Raw genomic sequence first — 27,150 nt, forward strand, 5'->3', positions numbered from 1 at the left:
CACAGAATTTATAAATTTATAAACATAATTTTCTGTGCACATTTGCATACTTTGCTACTCTGGACAGGTATTTTTGTATACAACTATATAAATAATAAGACATTGGAATCATTTTTTAAAGAGGGGACTTTACGATATCAGATACAATAGGCCAGATTCTTTGGACACACTGAGCTGCTCAAAACTACTCTAAATTATGCTGGCAAGATAGGTGAGGTAATATCTTTTATTGAATCAACTTTTGTTGGTGAGAGAGACAAGCTTTTGAGATACAAAGAGCTCTTTCTCAGGTCTGGGAAAGGTATGAGGGTATGTCTACACTGCAGTTAGACACCTGTGGCTGGCCCCATGCTCAGGCTCAGGCTAAGGGGCTATTTAATTGTGGTGTAGACATTTGGACTCAAGCTGTAGCCCAAGCTCTGGGACCCTGGGAATCACGTGGTTCTAGAGCCCAGGCTCCAGTCTGAGCCCGAACATCTACATCGCAATTAAACAGCCCCTTAGCCTGAGCTCTGCAAACCCGAGGCATGGGCCAGCCACAGATTTTTAATTGCAGTGTAGACCCACCCAGAGTGTCACAGATAAATACGAACAGATAGTTTAACATAAGTAGTTAGCACATATTATGAGGGACCATTCAAGGTGAAGTGGTCTGTTAACACCCTTGTAGTCAGAAGACAAAATGGTGGTTTAGTGGGTTAGCTTGTAATGAGCCATAAATCCAGTATCTTTATTAAGACCATGATTTTTGTATCTAGCAAAGTTATGAATTTAAGTTCCCAGGCTCATCTTTTTAAAGTGTTGTTCAGGTTTCCTTTGAGGATGAGGACTGATAGGTCAGATATAGAGTGATCATTAAATTATGCTGACAGTAACAGCCCCCTAAGAAATAGTCTGTCATCCAGGCATCACTGGAGCACTGGGTGCTTTGGCCATATCCCCTCCAGTCTGAAATATGCTCCCTACACCAGGGAGATCAGAAGCGGGTGGCGCAGAGGTGGTATAACCATGCTGGGACTTTTGTGTAAGGGATACCTGAAAATTATTCATAGTGCAGAGCAGCTGGAATGGGGGTGGAGGATCTGATCCACTAACACAAAATCCAGTTTCTGACCTACACCAAAGTTGGTAGGAAATGTTTATGTTGTGGCCATGGAAGATAAGTACTAAGTTTGATTGTTTCCTTCCTTTTCGACTAAATTGGAGGAGGAGGGAAATCGGCCTTCTGGCAGGAGATTTGTTTCAATCTTAACTATGGAGAAACAGCGTGTCTCTCCACAAGATAGAAAATTCAGCAGACTATCTTCCACCCCACCTTCCAATCCCCTCCCCCAAAATCCCTGACTGTAATGAGTGCATGATGCATCTTTGCACTGCGTTGTCATCTCTTTAAATTAACAAGGTACATGTGGTACTGGTCAGCGGGGATAAAAACAGTCCAAATGACATGTGGAGTACAACACTCGGATAGGATCCCAGATAATTAATTACTGTCTCTGGGATTAACGAAAGAAAATTACAGTATTACTCTTCCTGGCAGCTCAAGGAGGATTAAACTCAGTAATTCTGCAGCATTCTCTTGCCAAAGTCCCTTGCAATCAGACTGATTCCCAATGCCTTCTAAGGAAGGTTCTGTTAACTTTCCCAAAGCACCTTCATGGCCACCAGCATTGATGGAATATAAAAGAGAGCAAATTAAATATGGACATATAGATTTCCCTTTTTTGGATGCCGGGCTCTTTGCAACAGCACCTGGGAAATGCCATTGATTCAGATGGTGAATACTGTTAAGGAACTGTGGCCAAATTCACCCTGAGTTAACATTGGATTCCAGCAGCATAAACCAAAGGACAAATCTACACTGGTGGAGATGCTTCCAGGGAGGAGGATGTGGCAGTGCAAAGTTGCCACAGTATCTTTTACTTCTGAGGAACCATTTCCTGTTTGATCATTGTGGAGGACTTTCCAGCGGATCATGGAGACTCAAGGCCACAAACGCACTTCAGCATGGATTACCCAGGAGATGATGGATCTTATTGCTGTGTGGGGAGAAGAGTCTGTGCAGGCAGAGCTCCGATCCAACAGAAGAAACGCTGACATCTATGCCAAAATCGTGCGGGGCAGGGGGGAGGAGGGCTACAACAGGGACACACAGCAGTGCCACGTGAAAATAAAGGAGCTTCGGGAAGCGTACCAGAAGACAAGGGAGGCAAACGGTCATTCTGGTTCTGCCCCACAGACATGCCGCTTTTATGAGGAGCTGCATGCGATTCTCGGTGACGACCCCACCACTACCCCAAAACGCTCCGTGGATACCTCCCAGGAACCCCGGGCGACCTAGAGCAACAACGAGGAGGAGGAGAATGTGAGGCAGGCAAGCAGAGGATCCATTCTCCCCAACAATCAAGAACTATTTTTAACCCTGGAGCCCATCTCTTCACAGAAGCAGTTAGCAGCGGAGTGTACAGCTGAGCGTGGTCCGTGCTTATTGTGCTATGGTGTCTGCATGGGTAACCCAGACTTATGAAAAAAGGTGGGAAAAAGGCTTGGTTTTGTTTGCTGTTGATTTCAGGGAGGGAGGGAGGTAAGTGCATCATGGGAGGCTAACACCATGTTCCCATAACCATCCACGCAAATGTTTTGGTCCCTGTGATGGAGTTGAGACTCACCACCTGGCGCCTCCTACTGGTTGTCTCGGGAATTAGCTCTTTGTCCAGTGGAGCGCCCCCTCTTGGTGGTATCCAGTCCGTCACCTCGCCCTCGGTTGGCGTGTCTGGACCCGCATCGCTCCCAAGCTCGCGGCGTCCTCTTTGAGCCACTGCCCTCTGGCAGTGCCCCTTAGTCCATATACACACTCTTCCGGTGGGGGGTTGATCAGCAGACCTACTATCCAGCCACCATGTCCAACCACACCCTTTGAGTCTAATCCCTTTCGTCAGGGACCTGGCGGGTCTATGATGGCTACTCCCTATGGCCGATGGCTGGGTGTACTGCAAGGGGGAAAGGGGAGAACCCAGGCCCGCCCTCTACTCTGGGTCCCGACCCAGGGACCCTCTGGCGGCAGCCTCACTGTCCTTCTCTCTCCTTCTCTGTCCACTTCCCTGGGCCGCTTCCCCTACGGCCCCTTGCACCGGCTAGGCCCTTCCTCTCAGGGCCTGCAGCCTGGCAGACATTGGGCTGGAGTTAGCTTCTGCTCCCCCGGGGCCTGCCCAGCACTGTGCTGTCCTAGGTGCTAACCTCCCCTCCTGGAGACAGACCTTCCCCTGTCAAAGGCCTGGGACAGACTGACTCTCCGCTCCCTGAGCAGCCTTCTTATAGGGCTGAGCCGGGCCCTGATTGGCTGCCTCCAATCTGGGCCCTGATTGGCTCCCAGTAAGCCCTTCTCCCATTGGCTCCCTGTCTGTGCAGGCCCACTGGCCTGCCGCAGCCCATACTCTCCGGGGAGTGGGGCAGCTGCCCCACTACAGTCCCATAAGGCATTGCAAGCCCAGGCCAAAATTCTACTTGGCTACATGCACTGTGGGATAGCTACCCACAGCGTAGTGCTCCATGTGTCCATGCAAGCCCTGCTAGTGAGAATGCACTCCACCCACACAATGAGCACAGTGGGGACACACAAGATGGACTTGCTTAAATCAGGGGCACAATGTCGACTGACATAAAATCGACTTAACTTTGTAGTGTAGACATGGCCATAGAAACAAAATGATTTCTGTCTGCTGCCTTGTCTATAGTGAGAAAAGGCACCATCTTAGAAAACATGTCAGCAAACTAGCGTGACATGAAATACAATTTTGCCTTTAGTGTGGCCAAGGATTAAGTTATCTGATTGTGGTTTAACACAACTGCCCTGGTCCACTCTAAGGAGAAAATCATTTGTGATGTTGTGTTGGTTAGAAAATGTATTTTCCCAGTGTAGACAAACTTGATGGCAGAACATAATGTCACAGTTCCCCAGGTGTCATGAGCAGCTCTCCAGAACATCTTGTTTGGTGTGCTAGAGGCAAAGGAATGGTTGGAAAGTGCTACTAAATTCATATAGAGTACTTAATCCTACAGCCTGTTATAGACATTGAGGGAAAGGAAGCAGAATATTGGAGGTAAGAGGAGAGAATCAGAGGTCAAAGTGATATTTACAAAGCCAATGTCAGGAATCTCTGCAGGCAGAAACTTCCCAAAGTTTGTAAAACCTTATTTCTTTTCTCTATGAATCTCAGGGGTGCACCACAGCCAGTAGCACAAGGATTGGAGAATTGCTCCAAAAAGCAGCCTTGGAGCCATTCTCCTTTCAACTGAAAGCCCAATTCACCTCATCCTTAGAAGCTTTGTGCAGATGGCACTGCTCTGAATTGTCCATGATGGAGGGCTTCTAGGGTCACAACTTGCAGCTCTGGCTCATGCAGAGAGATACTTTTAACGAAAGTCTGCAGGGCAGCAGAATGAATATACACAGAAAAGAAATATTAGCTGCAAGGCTTAATTATGACATTTGCTATAGCTACTGCAGGCAGGAATAGGGGCTGGTTGCTGACAGGTGCTGATAAGCCTGGTTTCTTCGAAAATAAGAGATAATGAAAGGGACCATTACTAGAGCCTGGGGAACTGTTTCTATATAGCGCTTTAATTTCTTTTAGGGGCATAAATGCTGACAAATTCTGTGGTCTGAAATGAGTTATAGGTGTTTTTTAAAAGTAGTTAAAAATTATAGTAGTTCTAAAAAGAGGCTAACTTCCTGCTTGATACACCTTGACTGAGTTACACCAAGGATGAATGTGGCCCAAGGCATGTGCAGCTGTGGGACCCAGTTCTTCTCTCATTTCACCAGGACTCTGCTGTGGGTTTGCCCCACTGGGACTATATGTCCTATTGGAAAAACATTTTAACTAATGGGACTTTGCACCTAGTCTAGAGAGGCCAGGGCGTGTTTAAAGACTTGGTAGGTGATTGTGGCCAACCCCAGGATCCCTCTGGCACTGAGCCTAAGAACTTATCTACACGTGAAGTGCTACCTTACAACAGGAGAACTCATCAGTGTAGGTAATCTATCTCCCTGACAGGGTAGCTAGGTTGACAAAGAATTCTTCTTCTTGTCCCTATGGGTGCTCCACTGTAGGTGTATGTGCCTCCCTGCGCTTCTGATCTGAAATCTTTGGTAGCAGTGTCCGTTTGGCCCACATGTGATCTCCCCTCTTCATGCTCTGCCTCGAGGCTAATTAGCACTGCGCGGGCGAACCACCCTCAGTTCCTTCTCAACCGCCCCTGGCTAGACATGGAGCAATTAGCAGTCCACTCACAGATACCTTACTTCTTTAGAAATTCGTTTCCAGCTTGTTTTAGTGTTTTTCTTCTTAATCTCAGGGGGTTTCCTTTGATTTTTTTCTCTGAAACAAAGCTGCTCCTCATGGAGGAGCTCTTCAGCCTGCAACTGTCCCATGCCCAGAGACTCCCAGGCAACATAAGTCTTCTCCTCAGACTTCTACCTCCAAGTCCAGTGAACCAAGAAAGAAATCCTTGGGCTCCCCACGTAAGATTAAAAAGAAAGCTTCAAGCCCTCATAGTGAGCCCCAAACCAAGGAGAGGAGATCTCCACCATGTTCGGTCTCTTCAGTACCGACAGCACTGAAGGCATCTCAGCACGTTACTCACAGATCGTGTGGGTCCAGTGAAACAGATACCGCTTGTATGCCTAAAGACCCTATGGGCACAGGCACCAAAGCAGCGGTACCACCGGTCAGGGAATGAAGTGGAGACCGTACCACTTTCGGGCAGGTGGCATTGATACGGACATTCTCAGTACTGACAGCTGCGAGACAACCATCATTGGACTGCTCCATGCGGACAAGATTGCCAGTTCCCTCAGTACTGCCGACTCAATACGAGCAACCACCGATGGTACCAACTACTGCAGCACTGCAGGAATTTAATTTCTCTAAGAACCTCACATTGTCTGAAGTACCAGTGTCTTCTCTAATCGGTACCGGATCCCCGGTACCGTGCACATCTTGAGCCCAGGAATCACCACTGGCACCAAGTCTTGCACCTCCACTCTCCATATCGGCTTCATTGTTTTCCAGTGGAGCGTCAGATAGTGACCAGAAGAAGGTCCTCTGCCACCAGTCTCATCATCCTTCCTTCCACTATAAATGCGGGCCTGCCCAGTCATACTCTCGGTATAGCCAACCCTTGTAGTATGACCAAGCATGGGCTCAATCACCCATGCCTTTTCCACTGCCCCAGTGGCCCTATTGGGATCTGTGGGTAGCTTATAGGCATCATGCTTCTCTGACATCTAGCGTGACCAACCGAGAGACTGTGAGCCATTCCCCCTCAGCCACCATCTCAAGAACCTCAGAACCTCCTCAGGAGATGTTGGAGGAGCAGGAGGTCAGACTAGAGGAGGAGGTTACACCACTTACATCTCTTCCTCCTCTACAGATGAACCACTATCTATGGCAGATGATTTTCAATTCTTCCAAGACCTGACTAAAAAGGTGGCAGACACCTTACAGATACCTCTCAAGGAGGTAAGAGACACTCACCATAAGCTTCTGGATATTCCACATACATCATTCTTCTCCAGGATAGCCCTCCCATCAATGAGGCGCTTTTGGATCCAGCTGAGTTTATATGGCAAACGCCAGCATCGGCCACACCGACATGCAAACAGGCCAAAAAAAATATTATGTACCTCCCAGGGATATGGAATTTTTTTTTTTCCTACTCTCCACCTAATTCTATCGTGGTAGATGCAGTATCGTAGCAGTGTACTTCCATGGCTGGCAACATCATTCCAAGTCAGACCCTTAGGATAGGGATTGGGAGCACCTTGACTTATTTGGATGAAAGGGCTACTCTTCTGCTACTCTGCAATTTAGAATTGCAAATTACCAGGCCTTAACAGCAAAGTATGACTACATATGAACTATACCAAATTGAACACCCTATTGACCCGTCTCCCAGAATCACAATGGGAACAATTTTGAGCACACCTCAACAACCTCACGACTCAGGGCAAATGGTTGCTCATGGAAGTGATTCTCCACATCAATCTCCTCGAACTCAGGGCAGTCAGGAACACTTGCGCTCACTTTCTCCCACTGATCAGAGGTACACACACGAAGGTCATGACAGACAACATCACATAAATTGTCTGGGAGATGCCAGATCATCCTCCATCTGCACAGAAGCACTAAAACTCTGGAACTGGTGCATTTGCCATAATGTTCTAATATCAGCAACCTACTGCCAGGAGTGCAGAATACAACAGCGGAGAGTCTCAGTCACAAGTTCTCACACAACCACGAGTGGGAACTGAACCCAGCAGTACTTCACAGCATACTCTGTTAATGGGGGATGCCAGCAATAAATTTGTTTGCTACTTACGTGAACGGGAAATTCCCACACTACTGCTCCAGGGCTGGGCTCAGACTGCACTCAGTAGGGGACGCTCTCCTTCTTTTCATGGGACAAGAGCCTTCTTCACACCTTTCCCCTGCCCCCTCTGTGGTTGCAGGTCCTGTTGAAAATAAAAAGAGAAAAAGCAAATGTTATACTGATTGCTCCCACTGGCCGAGATAGACATGGTACAGCTGGGGACATGTTAACATGTCCACTGATCTCTCTTCAACCCGCTCCTTACCTCCTCTCGCAGAACAAAGGACACACTCTCCATCTCAACCTGCAGATACTCTGGCTCAAGGCTTGGCTCCTTCATGGTTCCAACACATAGAGAGCTCCTGCTCCAAGGAGGTACAGGAAGTGTTACTACACAATAGGAAATCAGCTACCTGTCGTACTTATCTACAAAAGTGGACCAGGTTTCAGGTATGGTGCGACTCCAGGCAAAATTATTCCAATATCTGCTACTCTCCCTGTAGTGTTAGCTTATATACTGGCTCTCAAGAAGTGAGGCCTATCCCTCCATTCGCTCAATGTACACCTGGTGGCCATCGCGACTTTCCATCAACAAGTAGAAGGATATTCAGTTTTCTCATACCCAACTACAAAGAGATTCTTCAAGGGCATAACGAACCAGTTTCCCCAACCCAGATGCCCCACTCCAACATGGGACATGAATCTAGTTTTAAAGAGCCTGACTAGACAGTCCTTTGAACCTATGGCCACCTGTTGGCTAACACACCTATCAATAAAGACAGCATTTCTCGTGGCCATCACCTCAGTGAGGAGAATAGGGGAAATAGCAGCACTTATGGCACACCCTCTTTATAGTATTCTTTCACGACAAGGTTATTCTGAAGCCACACCCAAAGTTTATTCCCAAGGTGTCCTCATCGTTTCACATGAACCAACCAATTCACCTCCTAGCCTTTTAACCCAAGCCTCACTGTAATAACAGAGGCCATGCTACACATGGTAGACTTTAGGAGAGCCCTGGCCATCTACCTGGACAGGACAAAGACTTTTAGAAAATCTCTCAAGCTCTTCCTTTCCATTGCGGAAAGGTCTAAAGGCACATCAGTAGTGGCCCAGAAGCTCTCAAAATGGGTCTCAAACTGTATTAGCTCTGCTAGCATGTTCACATTATAGTACCTCCATCTGGAATTTGCACACACTCCACAAGGTCAGTTTCCTCCTCTGTCGCCTTCCTCAAGAATGTCCCTCTCTTGGAAATCTGCAGAGCAGCCACCTGGGCATCTGTACATACCTTCGCAGAACACCTATGTGATTATTGGAGACTCTGCTTCCAATGCTAGCTTTGGCTCTACCGTATTATCATCCAGAACAGACTGGACTCCAAAGCCCCAACCTCCGATTAGGGATACTGCTCGGGAGTCACTTACAGTGGAGCACCTGTAGGGACACTACTCGAAGAAGAAGAAGAGGAAGTTACTCACCTTGTGCAGTAATGATGGTTCTTCAAGATGTGTGTCCTATGGGTGCTCCACAACCCTCCCTCCTCCCCTCTACTTCGGAGTTCTTGATAAGGACTATGCGGTAGAGAAGGAATGGAAGGTGATTCGCCCCCGCAGCACTAATTAGCCTCAAGGAGGGGAGAGCACATTTGTGGGCTGAATGTAAACTGCTACCAAACATCTCTGATCAGAAGCGCAGGGACATACATACACCTACAGTGGAGCACCCATAGTGGGACACATCTCGAAGCACAATCGTTACTGCACAAGGTGAATAACTTCCTTTTCTGCCAACAAGGTCCTTAAATCACCTTAACTACACCACTCAGGGGTATGGATTTTTCACACCCCTGAGTGATGCGATTATGCTGACCTAATTTTCTCATGTAGACCAGGCCAAAGAGAAACAACTCCTACCCATTAGCCTGCGAGGCAGCCTGCAGGTGGCAGCGCCTTTTAGGAAGCGATCTGCAGCCCATCTGTAACTCAAGCACCTTTTTTGTGTCTGAAGATTCAACGTCTATGGGCTCAGTTGTACTCACATAATGACTACTGGGTGCAATTTAGATCATATAGATGTCAATAGAAGTCTTTCCACTACATCAGCTCAGGTCCTAAATTCAAATGCCCTGACTGTATCTGCATGGCAGGCCCTTAGATATCAAAACGATATCTGGAAATATTGGAAATAATGTTGGGTGCTAAAAGTGAGGTCAGTTTTAAAAATCTGGTGTTGGTCGCTACTGACTCTGGCCAAATTAGAAGGGGCAACTTAATATTTTTTGCAAACTCTCTCTTTTCCTTGTATTTTATGTTCTTCATTCCTCCAACACTTCCCTAAGTTTCTTCCCTCTGTGTTTCATTCAAACGCAAGAGTTTTCTTTTGGGCTCCTGGCTTTCTCTTTAAGCCTTGGTGTTGCTCATTATCACTACAACACCGTCCGTAAAAGTATCACAATTTCAGAACATCACAGCACTGGAAACTAGTTTTTGTTATAGGATCTCCAAATTGCCTTTAACAGAATATGCACATCATATAGCTAAAGGAGCAGCAGAATTAGCACACGCTGCTTGTCACTTATACCAGTCAGCCTTTTGTGTGAGGGATAAACTAAGTCCAGTGAAAGGTAGAGGAATAAAGTTGTTGACATCTGCTATTGAAGAAGAATGGAGAAAAGGGAAGTCTTCAGGGGGCATAAATACTATTAGCAAGTATTGACTTGCCGGTGTAAACACCATCATTCAATGCCCAATAGGCTCAACAAAAGAAAAGTTCACAAAGACAAAAGAATCTTACTTCCAAAGGGGAATTTAAATGGCTTAGGGCCAGATCCTCACCTGGTGTAAAGTGATGTAGTTCCATTGAAACCAAATTAGTGATGCCAACTTTCACCAGCTGAGGATCTGACCCTGAAGGCTGCTCTTTCCTTCACATTTATGAAAAGTATTGTATTATGACTTCACGCTGGAGACTTGGTTTCAGTTCCCTTCTCTCAGCCATTCATTTTCTATTATTATTTTCTTTAAACTGCATTCTCTCCTATATTGGACACTATTATTTAGGCTACTTTCCTCTGGACAACAACTGCATGACAAAACAGAAAGCTGGGGCTGACTGAAATGCTCTTGCTCCCTCTTGTGGTGAGGCTTTGGAAGAGTGGCTTTGCACATGTTTGCACCTGGATCTTTATATTTCAGTTTTTGAAGTGTTTGCCAGCTTGCTATGACCTTGGTTTCATTACCTGTTTCCGTAGTATAAACCTGTGTAAGCCACTCATGTAAGAAGGATACACAATAACAAAGTTGCTGCTCATTGAGATCTACATTTCTTCTCATCCTCCCCCATCCAATTTGCTCTGTGCTGCTATAATATTTGGTTGCAATACATTTATGTTTAACTTGGAATCTTTAGATTAAAGAAGAAAGGAAGAGTGACCTTTTTGTACAGGTGGTCAGAGAAGGTGTTTATAGATGTTCTGTACTCTTTGGATGTACATAGTTATCTGTTCTGTAGCAAAGGTAGCTGCAGATTGTACAGTGGTGTACAAACTAGATCCTGAAATCCTTGGTGGTACTTATTGAAGCAAAACTCTCTTTGACGTGAATGAGAGTTTTACCAGAGTAAGAGCTGGGTAAGTCTTTCAGGATTTGGCCCATCTGAATAGATATGCAGTCATCTGCAAAGAAGTGAATTAATGTAACACAGTGTTGGCAACTGTTGTGATCACAAGTATTGCCATATCTGATGTTTTTCTTAAAGTCCCAGCTCCAGGGGTCATGTGATTGTGGAAGATCTCAGCTTTCATTAACAAAAAAAGGCAAATTTCTAGCCTCACAGTTGCAGATAAAAGTTTGAAAATGTGATCACATGCACCCAAAAGGCTCAGAAAGCAATGAAAAAGAGCTCCAAACATTTTTTTTTTTAAATCTCCTGGTGTTTGTTTGTTTGTTTGTTTAAGCCTGGCTCATGATTTTTGAATGATTGGGGTTGGCAGTGCTGGTAACATGAAGATGTGATTCATTGTAAGCAGCCTGAAGTAGTGCAGCTACTGTATTAGACTTGAAAGCAGAAATACCTATTCTAGAATGGATTGTGCCTAAATTGGCGTGGCACGGAAGGCACGTGCCACATGCTGGCAAAGTCAGCTGGTGGTGCAGGTGGGATGCAAACGTGGGCAAGCTGTTCTCTTTCAAGCTCTGGCTGCTTAGCACTGTATGGTGCTTATTGGCCCCCTGGAACATTTAGAATAAGTTAGTCATTGAGACTTCATGCAGTGCCTGCCTAGTCCCTAGAGATGTGTTCATTCTCTGTGCCCCCTGGGTCTTGTCTTTCTGCTGGGACTGACAACAAAATTGCCAATTGTATGATGGTTTTCATGATGTGGGCACATTACCACAAGGATTGTATTGAGACCACCAGTTCCTTCTGCCTAAGCTACCGAACAGCTGTCCGATGGCAAGGAATTACCTGCACTGGGGTGGCTTTAAACCACTGATTTAGAGGAAAAAGAAGACAGAAGTATCCCTGTTATGTGAAAGAGTACAGAGATCAGAGGTGGAGACTGTCTGTTTTACAAACTGGGATAACTACCAGGCAGACTTCAAACCTTGTTTAAATTTTTGTACCTTGTCCTTGCCAGTTTACTTGGAGCGAAGTGGAAGGTAGGGTCACACTTTAATACTCAATTGCAGCAGGTCTGGGGGATTTCAAAAGGCTACTTTGTATCTTAATACTCTCCAAAAATAACTGACCTCTTCTAGTCTAATAGACTTCTTACCATAAAACGTACAGCACCCTCCCAACTGCCTCAAACCATCTGTTTGTTGGGAAGATCTATCTTTCTGAACAGATAGTCACAGATAAACATACCCCAACATGAATTTGAAGTGTAACAGCCCCAAGGAAGAGTCTCGTCAGTCTATATCAAAGGATTAGACCTGTGATTCACAAAATGTCATCTATCGACCACTCATGGTCTGTAGAGCACTTGCTAGTGGCCCACCAACAGCTGGCTCATCACATTGTACTGTCTCCTGCACCGTGTTCTCAGCTTCTAAATCATCTTAAAAGATTGTAAAAATATAATATGTTCCTAAATATTACTTTGCTCTGTAAGCGATTGCCACAAGGATGTTATATGATCGTGATGGCGAGGGTGGCCCACAAGACAGTTGCCATGTTCACATGCACTTTGCACTGTGGAAAAAGTGTAAGAACCTTGGGATTAGACAACAAATTGGAAGTTGAAGGAGTTATTGAAATTTGAACCATAGGTGTGGAAATCTGAAAAATTCTCTAGCTAGGTATAGCTCCACTAAATCGACTGCTTATCCTGATGTATCTCTTCCCTGTTTATCTGCACCATATTGTAAAATACAGAACATTCTTCAGTGATATTACATAGAGACCATTCAATGAAGGTGAGACAGTCCCACGCAGGTGGTGGTACCTCCATGCTGGTGCTGCAGAGGGGGATGTTCTGTTCCTTGTATGCTGCCCCTGTGTTAGATCATGACATGGGAAGAAGCTATAGAAAAGGGTGTCCTTTCCCTCTGCTAAATTGGACTGGAAATCCCCTAAGAACATGTTTTCTCTTAGGATTTCCAGTGGTGCTGTCCGCTTATAGTCAGAACACAAATCCTACTATAAAATCATCCCTCGGAAAAGTGTGGCCCTTCTGTTTCCAGGCCAGAGTGGATCCAGGAAATCCAAAGGCATTTATTTTATCTTAATATATATTTTAATGTATTGAAAGAGTTGACCAAACTCTCTTGAACCTCAAAAAGCCTTGGGCTGGAAGTTTGGTTAAAGGTTTGTTTTGATTATTATTTTATCCCAACTGTTTTGTCTGTCCCAAGTAGTAAAACCTTCATCCAGCTCCTATTCTTTTTAATGCCTTTCCAGGTGTACCTGAAGCAGAAGTTACTTGGTTGAGGAATAGGATCAAGCTGGCCCCTGCCTATCATCTGCATGATGGCTCATTGCTGATTGCAAATGTAACTCTGTCCGATCAGGGGTTATATTCCTGCAGGGCAGCCAATCTTCGTGGGGAGGTGACTGAAAGCACACAGCTGCTGATTCTTGGTAAGCTACAGAAATGCATGTCGCCTTTGTAACGGCTATTTGTTCATGACATTTCCCACATGTCACTGTAATAATGAAACCTAGGCACCAAACAGACCTTGCTCTTTGGAGCTAGTCAGACAACATAACAGACGAGAGAGTGATATAAACAGCCTTGTATTCCAGTGGGGGGAAAAAAACCTCTAATTGTGTTAGCAGCCTACATAAGCAGCCTACATAAGGCTGTCTTCATTTGTGGAGAAGGCAGAAGATATTGGAATTGGGGGGAAGAGTGCATGGGTTAGAAGGAAAAAAAAAAGTATAAGCTAAAAAAAAACTTTAATATGTCATTTTCACACATTCAGATGTTATGGTTAATAAAAGAACCAGTCCCCTCCTTTGACCATTCCCCAAAATGGCACCTGTGAAATGAAGGCAATACCCTGTGTAATGCTCCATCTCCGAGAAGCAGACCCCCTGAGTGACACTGAGCAATTTCACACCTCACTAACAGATGCATAAACCCTGTGCACTTTTACAAAACAGTAACTCAGTTCATTGAAGGGTGAAGTTTACTTTGTCTTGGGTTTCATGGTAGCAGGCTGAATGTCTAGCTAGGTGATTTAGAAAGATATTGTCAGGCCCAAAGCCTGGATGGAAGTGTTACCCACGACTGATTTATTGTGCTTGCTGATGGATTTTCCTCCCTAATAACACATCTGTGTCATTTCCTGCTGTCTGAGAGATGAAAGATCCGGCAGGACTATGTAAACGCTACTGTACGTTGGGTAATGAAGTGTGCACATTTTGTAACCCTGTACATGTTATTGCAGCAACACCATTAAAAAGCGTCCATTACAGAACTCTGTTTTCAGGGCTTAGTATATAGCCTGTTTTAAATCTCAACTACTCAACCTTGCAGGGTGAACCTAGGCCCTGCAGAATCTGCTGCCTCAGGGGCTCCAGTTCTTGGGGCAGATTTGAAAGTGAAAGTTCTTGCAATCTTATGGACAGCGCTGAAGCCTCTGTTTGATGTTAACATGGGCAGGGCCGGCTCCAGACACCAGCGTACAAAGCAGGTGCTTGGGGCGGCCAATGGGAAGGAGCAGCACGTCCGGGTCTTCGGCAGCAATTCATCAGTGGGTACCTCAGTCCCTCTTGGAGTGAAGGATCCGCTGCCGAATTGCGAATGAAGCGGCGCGGTAGCGCTCCGCCGAAGTGCCACCAATCGCGGCTTTCCCCCCCCCCCCCCTTTGCTGCTTAGGGTGGCTAAAAAGCCTGAGCCAGCCCTGCACATGGGTCCCCTGTGACTTCAAATCAACCCTAGAAACTTGATCTAAAAATTGTCTGCCTAGATTTTAAAAAATAACAACCTGAGTTTCATCTTAAAGATCATAATTCTCACATGTCTTCAGACCCTTTTCCTGCTCACGAAAAAATGGCTTCTTTTTTAAAGATACAGTTACCGTTGTTTCTCCAGGCAGCTTATACCCATTTGTAGGCAAATCACTTTCACAATCATTTTAATAAAAAGAAATAGTATGAAACACATGAGCCACATACATTTCATAATGAGCACACGTGGCAGTAGCAACCCCGGCTCAACATGCAGCCCCATTTAACTGAATGGGAAGGTGCCACCATTCCCTTACATCAAGTTTACTGTTTGCAGTGTTGTTGTAGCCATGTTGGTCCCAGGATATTAGCAAGACAAGCTGAGTGAGGTAGTATCTTTCACTGAACTAGGTCTTGACCTGTGTAAGCTCGAAAGCTTGTCTCTCTCACCAGCAGAAGTTGGTCCAGTAAAAGATATCACTTCACTCACCTTCTCTGTCCTCTATCACATTTACCGTCATTTAAATGACAGTGGGGGGAAAACAGGAAACAAAATACAAAAATTGGATCATTGTTATCATCGTAATTAATAATGGGCCAAATCCTACAGTCTTTAGGGACTGATCCTGTGAAAAGTGATCCTTACGCAGACAGTTACTCCTGCACAGAGTCCCGTTGACTTCAGTAGTACAGGAACTCCTCACTTAACGCTGTAGTTCTGTTCCTGAAAAATGCGACTTTAAGTGAAACGATGTTAAGCGAATCCAATTTCCCCATAAAAATTAATGTAAATGGGGGGGTTAGGTTCCAGGGATTTTTTTTTTTTGCCAGACAAAAGGCATTATATACATTTTAAACAAGTAATTTAATACAGGTATAAGTTTTAACCATTTTAAAGAAACAATTTAATACTACAGTCATCACTGCTGAGTATGAAGCTTGGTTGAGGTGGTGGAGTCAGAGAGTGGAAGAGGATTGATTGTCTAGCTGCTCCTCTTGCTGTTCTTGCAAGTGCAGGCACTGACTTTGCCGGGAGCCGGGGGCTTAACCCCGGCCCATCCACTCCACCCCTTCCCCCAAGACCCCACCCTTGATCCGCCTCTTCTCCTCCCACACCTACTTCCCCTTTACTTCGCACACTGCATCCTCGCTCCTCCCCCCTCCTTCCCCTCCCTTCTGAACGCTGCAAGCCAGCTGATTGCCGCGGACAGGAGGCGGGGGAAGAGCCTGTACACTCAGTCCTCGCTCCTCCCTCCTGCCTCCTAAATGCTGCAAGCCAGCTGATTGCCGTGGGCAGGAGGTTGGGGGAGGAGGGGGAAGGTGCTGATCTATGGGGTCTGCCAGCGGGCGGGAGGCGCTGGGGGGGGGGAGCGGCGTAGGGAGGCTGCTAGCTGTGGAGAAAGCAGGCAGCCAAACAACATAAGAGTGGAGCATTGCACAGTTTTAAATGAGTGTGGTCTCTAATTGATCAGCAACATAACAACGAAACAACGTTAACCGGGACGACGTTAAGTGAGGAGTTACTGTACACAAGAGTAACTATATTCAATGTAATAACTCTCTGCCGCTTTGGCCTGTTAGGCATTTGGAGTTTTGCCTGAGTAGCTCTCAGGATTTGGCTCAGTGCTAAAACAATCCTGAATTATGACCTTATCCAAAGTCCTCTGAAGTCAATAAAGAGGCTCCCATTGGCTTCAGTGGGCATTGGATCAGACCATTAGTATTGTCACTGTGATTTGAGGCTTCTCTATGTGGCAAATTTCTGGGTGGCAAGCCAAAGTGTGAATCTAGATTGTACCAGTTTGCTACTCAATAACGTCCCATGTGGACACAGCTACAGAGCAGTGAATATCCCCGAGTGTGGCTTGGCATACTTCAAGCAGTAGTATGTTATGACTAGATACTGTATTGGCTGTGCTATGTGAATTTACCATCTGTTCTTAGCTACTGTATCTGTTACTGAACAAAATGTGCTGCAGTGCCTGGCTAGTCACAAAAAGGATGCTGTGATAGCCTTAATGCAAATGTTCTTAGCATTTGCGGGCCTGTGCCTGACCCTGAATTATTATTTTAACCTCTTCCCTGCCTCCTCATGTATCTGATACATCAGGCAAAGCACACCTCTAATGCTGTCCAATGTTACCTAGTATGTCCCCTTTGGAATGCTGATGTTCCAGCACAGCAAATAATGTGACAGCTGGTTTAAAACTTCCTCAATATCTTATCCGCTATGGTCGTCTTTGTCATCTCAGTCTCTCAATCTGTTTCCAGATCCCCCACAAACCCTCCTTCAATTAGAAGATTTGACAACCATGCTTTTAATCACGGGGCCGGATATTCCCTCAGTGCTGACCTCTCCTTCAGGAACAAGGATGGTGCTAAATCCTGGAAGTTCTGTCCTCATCGGTAAGTTGATTTCTAAAGTTTGTTGGATAAAAGTATGAGAAATAGGCTGAACATGCAAAATTCAGATCCAGATGTTCATCCAGATCCGGGGCATTGGGTGGGGGGGGCGCTGGGTCAGCCCATTATAAATGGGGGCCATTTGCAAATTCTTGCTCTGGATTCAGGGACTCAAGTTCAAATTTTAAATACCACCATAGTGCAGGGTTTATTATTATTGTTATTCCCAAAAGCCTCAGACAGGCTCAGGGCTCCTTTGTTCTGGACACTGTACATACACGAAGTAAGAGCCACAGCAAGTGGCTGTAACAAGCAGAGGGGGGAGGAGTCAGGATGAGGTTAAAGGTACTCTAGATAGAGCTTCTCTCTCTTTTTCCTCTCCACATAACTACTGGTCTCTACTTTTCAAAGTCATCCATTCCTGTTGTTCTTTCTGCAGGGTTTCTCCCAGAGCTTTGTCCAGCTCTCTACATTTACTTTTCTCTTGTAAACTGATTTTTAGCCTTGCAGAAGCAGGAGTGTAAATCTTTAGCAGAGGATCTGTACCTTGTCTCAGTGCTGATAAGAATGATTGTATTCCTCTCCACAGGCCTCCTACCAGCTCTTTGCTTTCATTCAATAGCAAATATTTCTATGATGGGGGGTTGCATTTACATTTTTATTTGTTTTGGATTTATTTTTTCCCCAATGCTGACATCTGTGTCCCTCTGTAATTGTTTCTTAGCAAGCTGCTTTGGATTGCATTTGTGCTTCCACCAAACCTGCAGTTAAGGAGCTCTTGGGGGGGGGGAGGGAAATATCTGAAGGTATTTGATAGCATTCAATAAATCATTTCAGGTGTGGTTTTATTGCACTCTCAGTCCTAGGACTTGGTCACACTTCTGTTTCATCCATTTCTTCGCAGGTTTTCAAAGCAAAATCTTTAGAAGTTTTTTGTTGGGGTTTGAAAGAGGTCATAAAATGGGTTTTGCATCTGTTTGTACATAATAACCTTTACTTCAGTCTCGTGGGGCCATATCATCCCCCAGCCTGCTGCTCCTGCTTAGGGGACAGGAAACTCCAGGAGTTCCCAATATCAAGCAAAATTTATTCTTGATGTACTTCTATTTATTCCATGAAGATACACATTGCTGAAGTTGACCTGATATTATAAAAACCTAAGGAAAGTTCTTGATAGATATTCTAATAAGAGATGGGCTGGGACTGAAATATCCAGTCTGCTAGAATTCATACAGATACAACCAAAATGTCCATACGTAAGTGCGTGACACAACATGGCATAGCCATGTGCACAAAGCATTCGATACACAAACAAATTATCCAAACAATTATTGTCCAGCTGCATTCAGCTACAGATAGACCACTTACTTCCGCAAAAACAATTGACCCACACCTCAGCCATTCTTTTAACTGACACTAGATTCATTTTTAAGATTTTGTCAGCATGGACTAGGATAAAAGTCTCCCTCCCCTTTGGCTTCCAAATTTTGTTTCTCTGCAACTATCTAATAGACATTCGTTCTCCATAACCCCTCTCCACAGCTACCCCATCTGGCTGTCCCCTCTAGTCTTTCCTATTGTGTAATCTAGAAGGTCCATTTTAATGCCTCCTAAGCATTGAGTCAGCTTCTACACAGAGATCTCACATGCTCTGGATGGTGATATTCTAATTTAATTCTAAAAGACCTGATGGTGGGAGGGTGTGGTGAGTGAAGAGGATGCTGTTGGGAATTGCAAGGAAACAAGAAGCTTGGAGTCAAGTGATTGGGAGATAGGATGTAAGTGGAGAATTCTCTTGGGGAAAAGTTGGGTATCATGGGAGCAGAAGGATGCAGTGAGGAGAGGGAGTTAAGAGATAAGGGAAAGAAGAGAACTTTGAAACCCTTGGATAAATTCTGATAAGTATCCAGACTTCTCGGGATTTATGAGAAATGGGAATCTGAATTGGTGAGGTTTGCCTGCTACCTCGTTAAACAGAACTTCCTTAACAGGAAGAGGAAAAAATGTGCAGCATGAGAAGATGAGGAGGTTAAATTTGCACATTGAGAAGAAGAATGCACTACTTAATTGAGTGAGAATTAAAAGCAGAAGGATATGGCTTGCAGCCTGTCATTTATGCTGCATACGTTCTTCTAGTGTGTCTGCCCCAATATATTTTCAATGACTACATGGATCCATTTGCCATCCTATCTCAACCCCTGTGGACCTCCCTTGTGGTAAAGCTCTGAGTCTTGGGGCCACAACATGGGTGCCAAGTTTTGGGGGCTGCTTTTCACCAGGTGAAAGAGGTCCTTAAGTAGCACACTTCCCAACTGTGTCATTTTGGCTGCAGGGGCAGAGAAGGAGTTCTTTTGGGGCTTCATCCTTTGCCCATTGGAGTCGGTGGCAAAACTCTGATTGTCTTCCAAGGTGGAGGAGCAGATCCTTAAACAATGTCCTTTTTAGAGGTAACAGAAGCAAACCACTGTTAGAAGTGAAGGGACAGTTGTCTCCATAGCTGTGCCCACCAGCTGTCTAGTTAGTACACTGTAGTTATCTTTCTCAGTTAGTGACTTGAGGGTACCATTGCTCCTTATCAAATCATCAGTAAGATGCATCCAGCTATGCCGCCATTCTCCCTGCAACCCTTTTCTGATGACCCTATAGCAGGCTCTTCTCAGCTATCTAGCAAACACAACTCCTACTATTAAAGACAAGATTTTCTCATAGTAGAACCTGCAGCACCTCTCAGTTTGGGAACATACCCAATTTTTTGTATTAACTGAAATTGGCAAGAAGTGATGAGCCAAATATTACATATGCCAATAATTTCTGATTTGCTTAACTTGTGGTATGTGCAAAATAAGATTTCATGTCACAGGTCCAGTTCTTTGCTTTATATTTCCATAAGTGCTTTAAAGTGACACAAACTTAGCATTTAGCCATATTTTGATCATGGAAAACCAATAGAAAGTTTAACATGTATTTTTATATCTGGGAAACAGTAGTAAATTTCTGCAACTACACTTATTTCCTTTGAAAGCTTTCAGATTAGTCCTTATTCTTCCAAGATTTTCTGTCAGGAGTACAAAAATATTTTTATTTTGGACACAGTTCTTCAAACGTTGACCACAAGATTACTATGAGGGAGATAAGTATGCGAAAAGAGAAGCTGTTACTGTTAACTCTCTCATGCTGGGATTTTATAACCATATTTTTGGCCACTTGGCACTTTCCTACGCTTCTGTCAAAATGCAGAATTATTTTTCTGGGTTAAAAGGACAATTTAAGATTAATAATAATATACTTCAACTAGAATTTCTTTACCTACACTCCCAATAAAAACTCATGCAAATTAAAATAATTTTAATAACTAAGGATCTCATGCCAGATACATTTGCTATCAAACATAGTGCTTATTTCAACGAGTAGTCACTTTTTACTTCACTGGGACCTATTCATGGTAGTAAGCACTATAAGTGGAGTTTTCAAATGTGCCTAAGTGGCTTAGGACCCTATGGGTATGTCAACACTTAAATTGCTTCAGCGGCACAGCTGCAGCTTTACCATTGTAGCACTTCAGTGTAGACACTCACTACAGTGATGACAGGTGTTCTCATGTCGCTGTAGTTAATCCACATCCCTGAGAGGCAGTAGCTAGGTCAGCAGAAAAATGCTTCCATCAGCCTAGCACTGTCTACACCAGAGATTAGGTTGGCTTAACTACATCACTCAGGGGTGTGGATTTTTCACTCCCCTGAGTGATGTAGCTGGGTCGACTTTACTTTTTTAGTGTAGACCTGACCTTACTACAGTGACGAGAAGGTTCTCCTGTCTCTGTAGTTAATCCACCTCCCCAAGTGGCAGTAGCTAGGTTGACAGAAGAATTTTTCTGTTGATCTACCATTGTCTACCCCATAGTTCGGCTTAACTATGCCGCTCAGGGATGTGAATTTTTCTACACTGGGAACTTACAAGGGCATAGCTCTGTCTCTCAGGGGTGTGAAAAATCCATACCCCCGAGAGATGTAGGTATTCCAACCTAACCTCCGGTACAGACAGCATTAGATCGATGGAAGAATTCTTTTAACAACCTAGCTACCTTCTCTTGGGGAGGTGGATTACCTACACTGATGGGAGAACCCCTCCTGTCAGTATAGGTAGTGTCTATACTGAAGTGCAATGCAGCTGTGCTGCTGTAACCATTTAAGTGTGTTTAGGGTATGCCTACGCTACAATAAAAAAACACTGGAATTTTTAAAACAACCCCATGGAACCAGTGGTGTTGGGTTTTGTAAATATTAGGTCTGTCAATTAATCACAGTTAACTCAAGCGATAAACCCAAAAAAACTAATCACGAATAAAAAAAATTAATCACGATTAATCGCAGTTTTAATTGCACTGTTAAACAATAGAATACCAATTGAAATGTATTAAATATGTTGGATGTTTTTCTACATTTTCATATATACTGTATTATATTCTATGTTGTAATTGAAATCAAAGTGTATATTTTTTATTACAAATATTTGCACTATAAAAATGATAAACAAAAGAAATAGTGTTTTTTCAATTCACCTCATACAAGTACTGAAGTGCAATCTCTTTGTCATGAAAGTGCAGCTTACAAATGTAGATTTTTTTTGTTACATAACTGAACTCAAAACCAGAAAAATGTAAAACTTCAGAGCCTACAAGTCCACTCAGTCCTACTTCTTGCTCAGCCAGTCGCTAAGACAAACAAGTTTGTTTACATTTACAGGAGATAATGCTACCCTCTTCTTATTTACAATGTCAACAGAAAGTGAGAACAGGCATTTGCATGGCACTTTTGTAGGTGGCATTGCAAGGTATTTACGTGCCAGATATGCTAAACATTCATGTGCCCCTTCATGCTTTGGCCACCATTCCAGAAAACATGCTTCCATGCTGATGACAGTCGTTAAAAAAATAATGCATTAATTAAATTTGTGTCTGAATTCTTTGGGGGAGAATTGTATGTCCCTAGCTCTGTTTTACCCACAATCTGCCATATATTTCACGTTATAGCAGTCTCGACAAAATGCAAAGAAAGTACCAATGTGAGATTTCTAAAGATAGCTAGAGCACTCGACCCAAGATTTAAGAATCTGAAGTGCCATCCAAAATCTGATCGAGCTGGGGTGTGGAGCATGTTTTCAGAACATGCATCCGTCAGCACTGCTTTGGATTGTTATCAAGCAGAACCCATCATCAGCATGGATGCATGTCCCCTGTAACAGTGGTTGAAGCATGAAAGGACATATGAATCTTTAGCACACCTGGCACATAAATATCTTGCGATGCCGGCTATAACAGTGCCATGAGAACGCCTGTTCTCACTTTCAGGTGACGTTGTAAACAAGAAGAGAGCAGCATTACCTCCTGTAAATGTAAACAAACGTGTTTGCACATAATTCTACATTTGTAGGTTCAACTTTCATGATAAAGAGATTGCACTACAGTACTTGTATTTTTCAATTCACCTAATACTACTTATTTTATTTTTTTACAGTGCAAATATTTGTAATAAAAAATAAATATAAAGTGAGCACTGTACACTTTGTATTCTGTGTTGTAATTGAAATCAATATATTTGACAATGTAGAAAACATCCAAAAATATTTAAACAATAATTGAATATCATTTATTTAACTATGCGATTAATCACCATTAATTTTTTTAATCGCTTGACAGCCCTAGTAAATATATGTTTGGACAAAACCTAAAATGTGGGCTAAATTTGACCAATTCAGCAAAATTCTGAAACTAGCAGAACAATTATTAGGTGCTGTCCTAAAGTTTACTGTAGCTTGCTTTTTCTGCAGGCTGCTACATAGAGCTGCTACATAGAGCTGCTAGAGAGCTGCCAAGAGGGGACTTTTCAGAGATACCAGACTTTTTTTTTTTTTTTTAAGAATCTAAAGACATTGTTTTGTCTTGTTTTTAACTTTATTTTCTCACCACTTTATGCGGGCAACAAAATATGGAATTTGTGGCTTATACTGGGGCAGGCTGTGACTCTGTTACTCCTACTGGTGAGAGCAATTACCCACACAAGTAGTTCTATGGAAGTCACTGCGGGGAGTCACCACAGTCTGCCCATCCTTTCGCTCATAAGCAAAATGTAATCATAAGAGTAACCTATGGGCCAGGTCTGAGCTGCAGTCAAACTTCAGAGTGCATCTTGGGCCATGTTGCGTAGAGAGGGCTTAAAGGGCATCTTCGCACCCATGCTCCTACTTCTGCTTAAAGCTCCTTTTCCCTTGATTTTAGTAATAAGAGATGTAGTAGATTTGGTGGGAAATGCCCTCTTACTTGCCCATATATGAGAAAACATCAAGGACAGTCTACCTCATGCAAGAAGATGCTATTCTTCAGCTATGATGCCTTTTTTTGACTCTGGGGCAGGCTGTTTCTTCACTGGTGCTTTGCAAAGGTTCCCCCAGCTAGAAAGGAGATAAATCACTTCTATTCATAAATGAGCTATGTTTCTCTCTGGCTCTGCCTTCTGGGCCAATAGGCAGAGACACATTTTCTACTATGTTACCTCAAGGGGAGTCTCAGTCAGTCCTTATCCATATTTCTAGGAGTGGGGGCTTTCTTTAAGACCTGTGCTTTAGATCAAAGTCTTTGCCTGCCCACATGCGATCACTGGGAATAAGTCTCACTGGAATATCATTCCGTGACATATCCAAGTTTAGAGTTCAAAAAGTCAGGAAGCAGTTTTGCTTGCAATGTGGTGGTGTATTTTGACACAACAATTGCTGCTAATGCTTAGTGCTGAAGAGATGTCACAGAGATTTATGGTGGCAAGTGATGCTGTAGAGCAATACGTCATGTGATAGCTGCTGCTGAAATGAGGTTGCCCAGTAATAAGGGGGAAAGAAGACAGATGTTTTATCCGTGAGTAGCATCATACCCATGAATGTTAAAAGTGAGCAAAACCTTTTTAAATGAATTGGACAATGGACTGTCATCTCAAACTGTACCAGCAATGGCATGTTCTGCGTTGTGTATTTGGGGGATAGGAACTACACAAACTCATTCGCACATGCTTGTATTCCATATGCAAGCAAGGAGGCTGGTCTTGTAAAATACTGGGCATCTCCGGGTTCTGAACACATCAGTTCCCATTGAGTGAGGTGCCTGATGGTCCCCTGGAATTTAGTGAGGTCTCATGGTGCGTTGATGTATCTGAGAAGGCACTCAGCACCTGGCAGAAAGCATCTCAGGGCAGCAGAGTTCATACCTTCATTTATGAAGGGGAAGATATGGTAAAAATTGCAGGTTTAGAACAGAGACAGAATTGCTCATTTCAGGCCCAAGATCATAATTTTCTTACATTAGAGAAGATCTCAACTAGAAAGTCAGAGTCTCTCCTGAAATCCTCACTCTGGAAAAGCTAAGTTTTGTTGGAGTCAGACTTTGCTTGGGCCCTAAGTGAAGTTTGTTGCCATTAAAACTATAATATGTGTAATTCCCCAATGATTGTGGTATAATGATACCTCCTCATCAAAGTATAGTAAAATACCATGGTTACAGCAGATACTTGGCATGGTGAATGCAGAATCATTAATGGCTCCTTTTTCTATACATGAGAGATAATCTTTGAGTGAGGGCATTTGCCTTCAGGCGCACTGGAGTTTGAAGATGCATTGCAGATGAAAACAGTGATTAACTATCCGATGCAGAGATGACGCACAGTAGAAGGAGGAAGAATATATTTTGACCACTTTTTTAAAATAGCATGAGGTTACTTGGCATCTGTTTCTTCATTTAAATATTTCCTTGTAGATTAGCAGCTTGTTGTTGCATGGAAAATGGATATGAAAACATTTGATAAATCATTCCCCAAAGCATCAGTCCACAAGCTGCACGTGTTTTTTTTTAGATCAGCAGAAATACAATCTTCCTGATGTGTGGTGATTTTTGAAAATATAATGCACACCCGAGGATAAGTATATAGCAGGAGGGAGAAGCACAGCAGCATGCACTATATATAATCAAATAAATGTTGTGGATGGCATTTACAAGGCAGCCACAGGAAGAGATGCTGCAGGTTTTTGGAATGAAGCTCAAGCTCATGAATTTAGAGGGAGACTGGAACATAGGTAACATTTAAAATAGCTGGGAACTGAAACAAAGGCAGTAAATCCATCTGCTCCAGCCACTGCTTAAGAGCTGTGAGAAGAATTTAAGCATCATCCTTAAGAAGAGAAAATAGCAAACAAATGTTGGGTATTTTAATACCCCTGCTAATGATACCTACAATATATTCTGACACTGGTATCTGCTGTGCCCATCAGTATATATTTTTAAAGCACACATTTCCATGATACCTACGTGCAGGAAGAGCTGGTCAAAAAAACAGATGGTATTTTACCATGGGGGGGAAAACAATCAGAATTTTTTGGACAAAAAAATAAGTTGATATTCTGAATTTTAAACATTTTAGCTCAAAAGCTGGCCAAAATGCAGGATGCAACATTTCTGTGAAAATTCTAGGCCTTTATTTTGTAGTTGTTCTGGTTGATATTTCAATTAAAAATCTCATTGTAATATTTTATTTCAAAACCTTTTTTTACAATTGTTCTTAGTGGTTTCTAGCCAACATTTCTGGTGCTTTCACTTTGTTCTGGACTCAGCTGCCCTCAGATGTGCCCATGCCACTCATAATGAAATCTATGGGAGCCATAGGAATGCCCCTGAGATGCAGTATGCTTAGCAATCATGCTGTAAATGATGGCCGTGGAACTGTGGAGATTGATGCTAAGTGGCTGTAATATGACTGGTTTTCTCAAAGCCAGTCTGGAGTCTATGGGTAAAGATCATAATGTTTTGGATTCAAATCTAGGAGAGCAACGCCTATCTTGAGGAGCCTTCACAGACCATCACCCAAAGTGGGTATCTGAGAGCATGAGGAGAGGATGCACCAGGGAACTGAATTAGAATCTTTCGACTCCAAGGCTAGTGCCACAGTCAGTGGTCCATGACTTGTTCAAGGTTACGCAGGCAGAGTCTCTGCCTCTGTTTTCCTTCTGTAATATGGGAGGAAACATCCTTCTTCCCTACCTCACAGGGGCGCTTTAAGGATAAATACATCAAAAGATGTGAGATGCCCAGATACTCTGGGGTCATATAACTATTGTGGCTATCACAATACACCAGCTCCTTCAATGGAAACCTGACCATCACCGCAGCAGGAGGCACTGGACTCATTATGGGGGATCCAAACTATGACATGCCTGTTGAGTGTGGCATGCTTAAAAAATAACAAAGTTCCTATATGTAGGGGATACTGAACAATAACAGTAAAGTTAGATGGTGAAGTGTGCTTTTTATGACCAGAAAAGTACAATCGACTGTAAAAAGGAAATCCTGCTGTTCCATATGTTTTGTGCTCTCCCTTGGTGACTTCCATATCAAATTTGCTCAGTTCACAAGTCAGAGCAAGATTTTCCTAACTGGCAGCACTGTGAGCACAGTCTTGGAAAGCAATCTCCTTTCGACTTTTATACCTTATTCCCAATGACTGGAGAGTCAGAGCTTAGCTGCCAATTTCACTCTTGATTCAGGAGGCAGAAGAGTTAGACTACAATTTCCTGTTCTGCAAATAAACAGGCTCTTTGGTGGTGATGCTAGTTTAAAAAACAACCACCCCCCTGTTTACATCAGTAGAGAAAGTGGAATTCACTTGAAAGATACAAATGGCTTAGTTCTGCCACAACAGTATCTCACATGGATTTTCCATTGGAGTCATTCTCTCCTATGCTCTAATGATGTGGCAGGAGAATAGAGCCCATAAAGAGCAGATATCACAGGTTCAGTAGCCAGGTGTCCTTTTGTTAGTTGTTTTTCTGGCTCTAGCTATTGTTTATAGCTATATACATTCTCTTTACACAGTATGATTAAACAACTAATTATAAATCTGCAAAAATTGAGATCTGGATTTTGCAGAACTCAAAGTTCAGAGG

General features: G+C 43.6%; 1 protein-coding gene across 3 annotated transcripts in view; it reads left to right on the forward strand.

Moving 5' to 3' along the window:
* The window catches only part of ADAMTSL1 (ADAMTS like 1), a 697,981-nt gene that overhangs the window by 645,072 nt on the left and 25,759 nt on the right, over positions 1-27,150 (forward strand). For all 3 annotated transcript variants that reach the window (XM_054032714.1, XM_054032715.1, XM_054032716.1), the window contains 2 exons: positions 13,279-13,458; positions 17,044-17,178. In XM_054032714.1, coding sequence (XP_053888689.1) covers positions 13,279-13,458; positions 17,044-17,178 — 315 coding nt within the window. The remainder of the gene's footprint in view (positions 1-13,278; positions 13,459-17,043; positions 17,179-27,150) is intronic.

This window comes from Malaclemys terrapin, chromosome 6 (assembly GCF_027887155.1).
Source record: "Malaclemys terrapin pileata isolate rMalTer1 chromosome 6, rMalTer1.hap1, whole genome shotgun sequence".
Classification (NCBI taxonomy): Eukaryota; Metazoa; Chordata; order Testudines; family Emydidae; genus Malaclemys; species Malaclemys terrapin.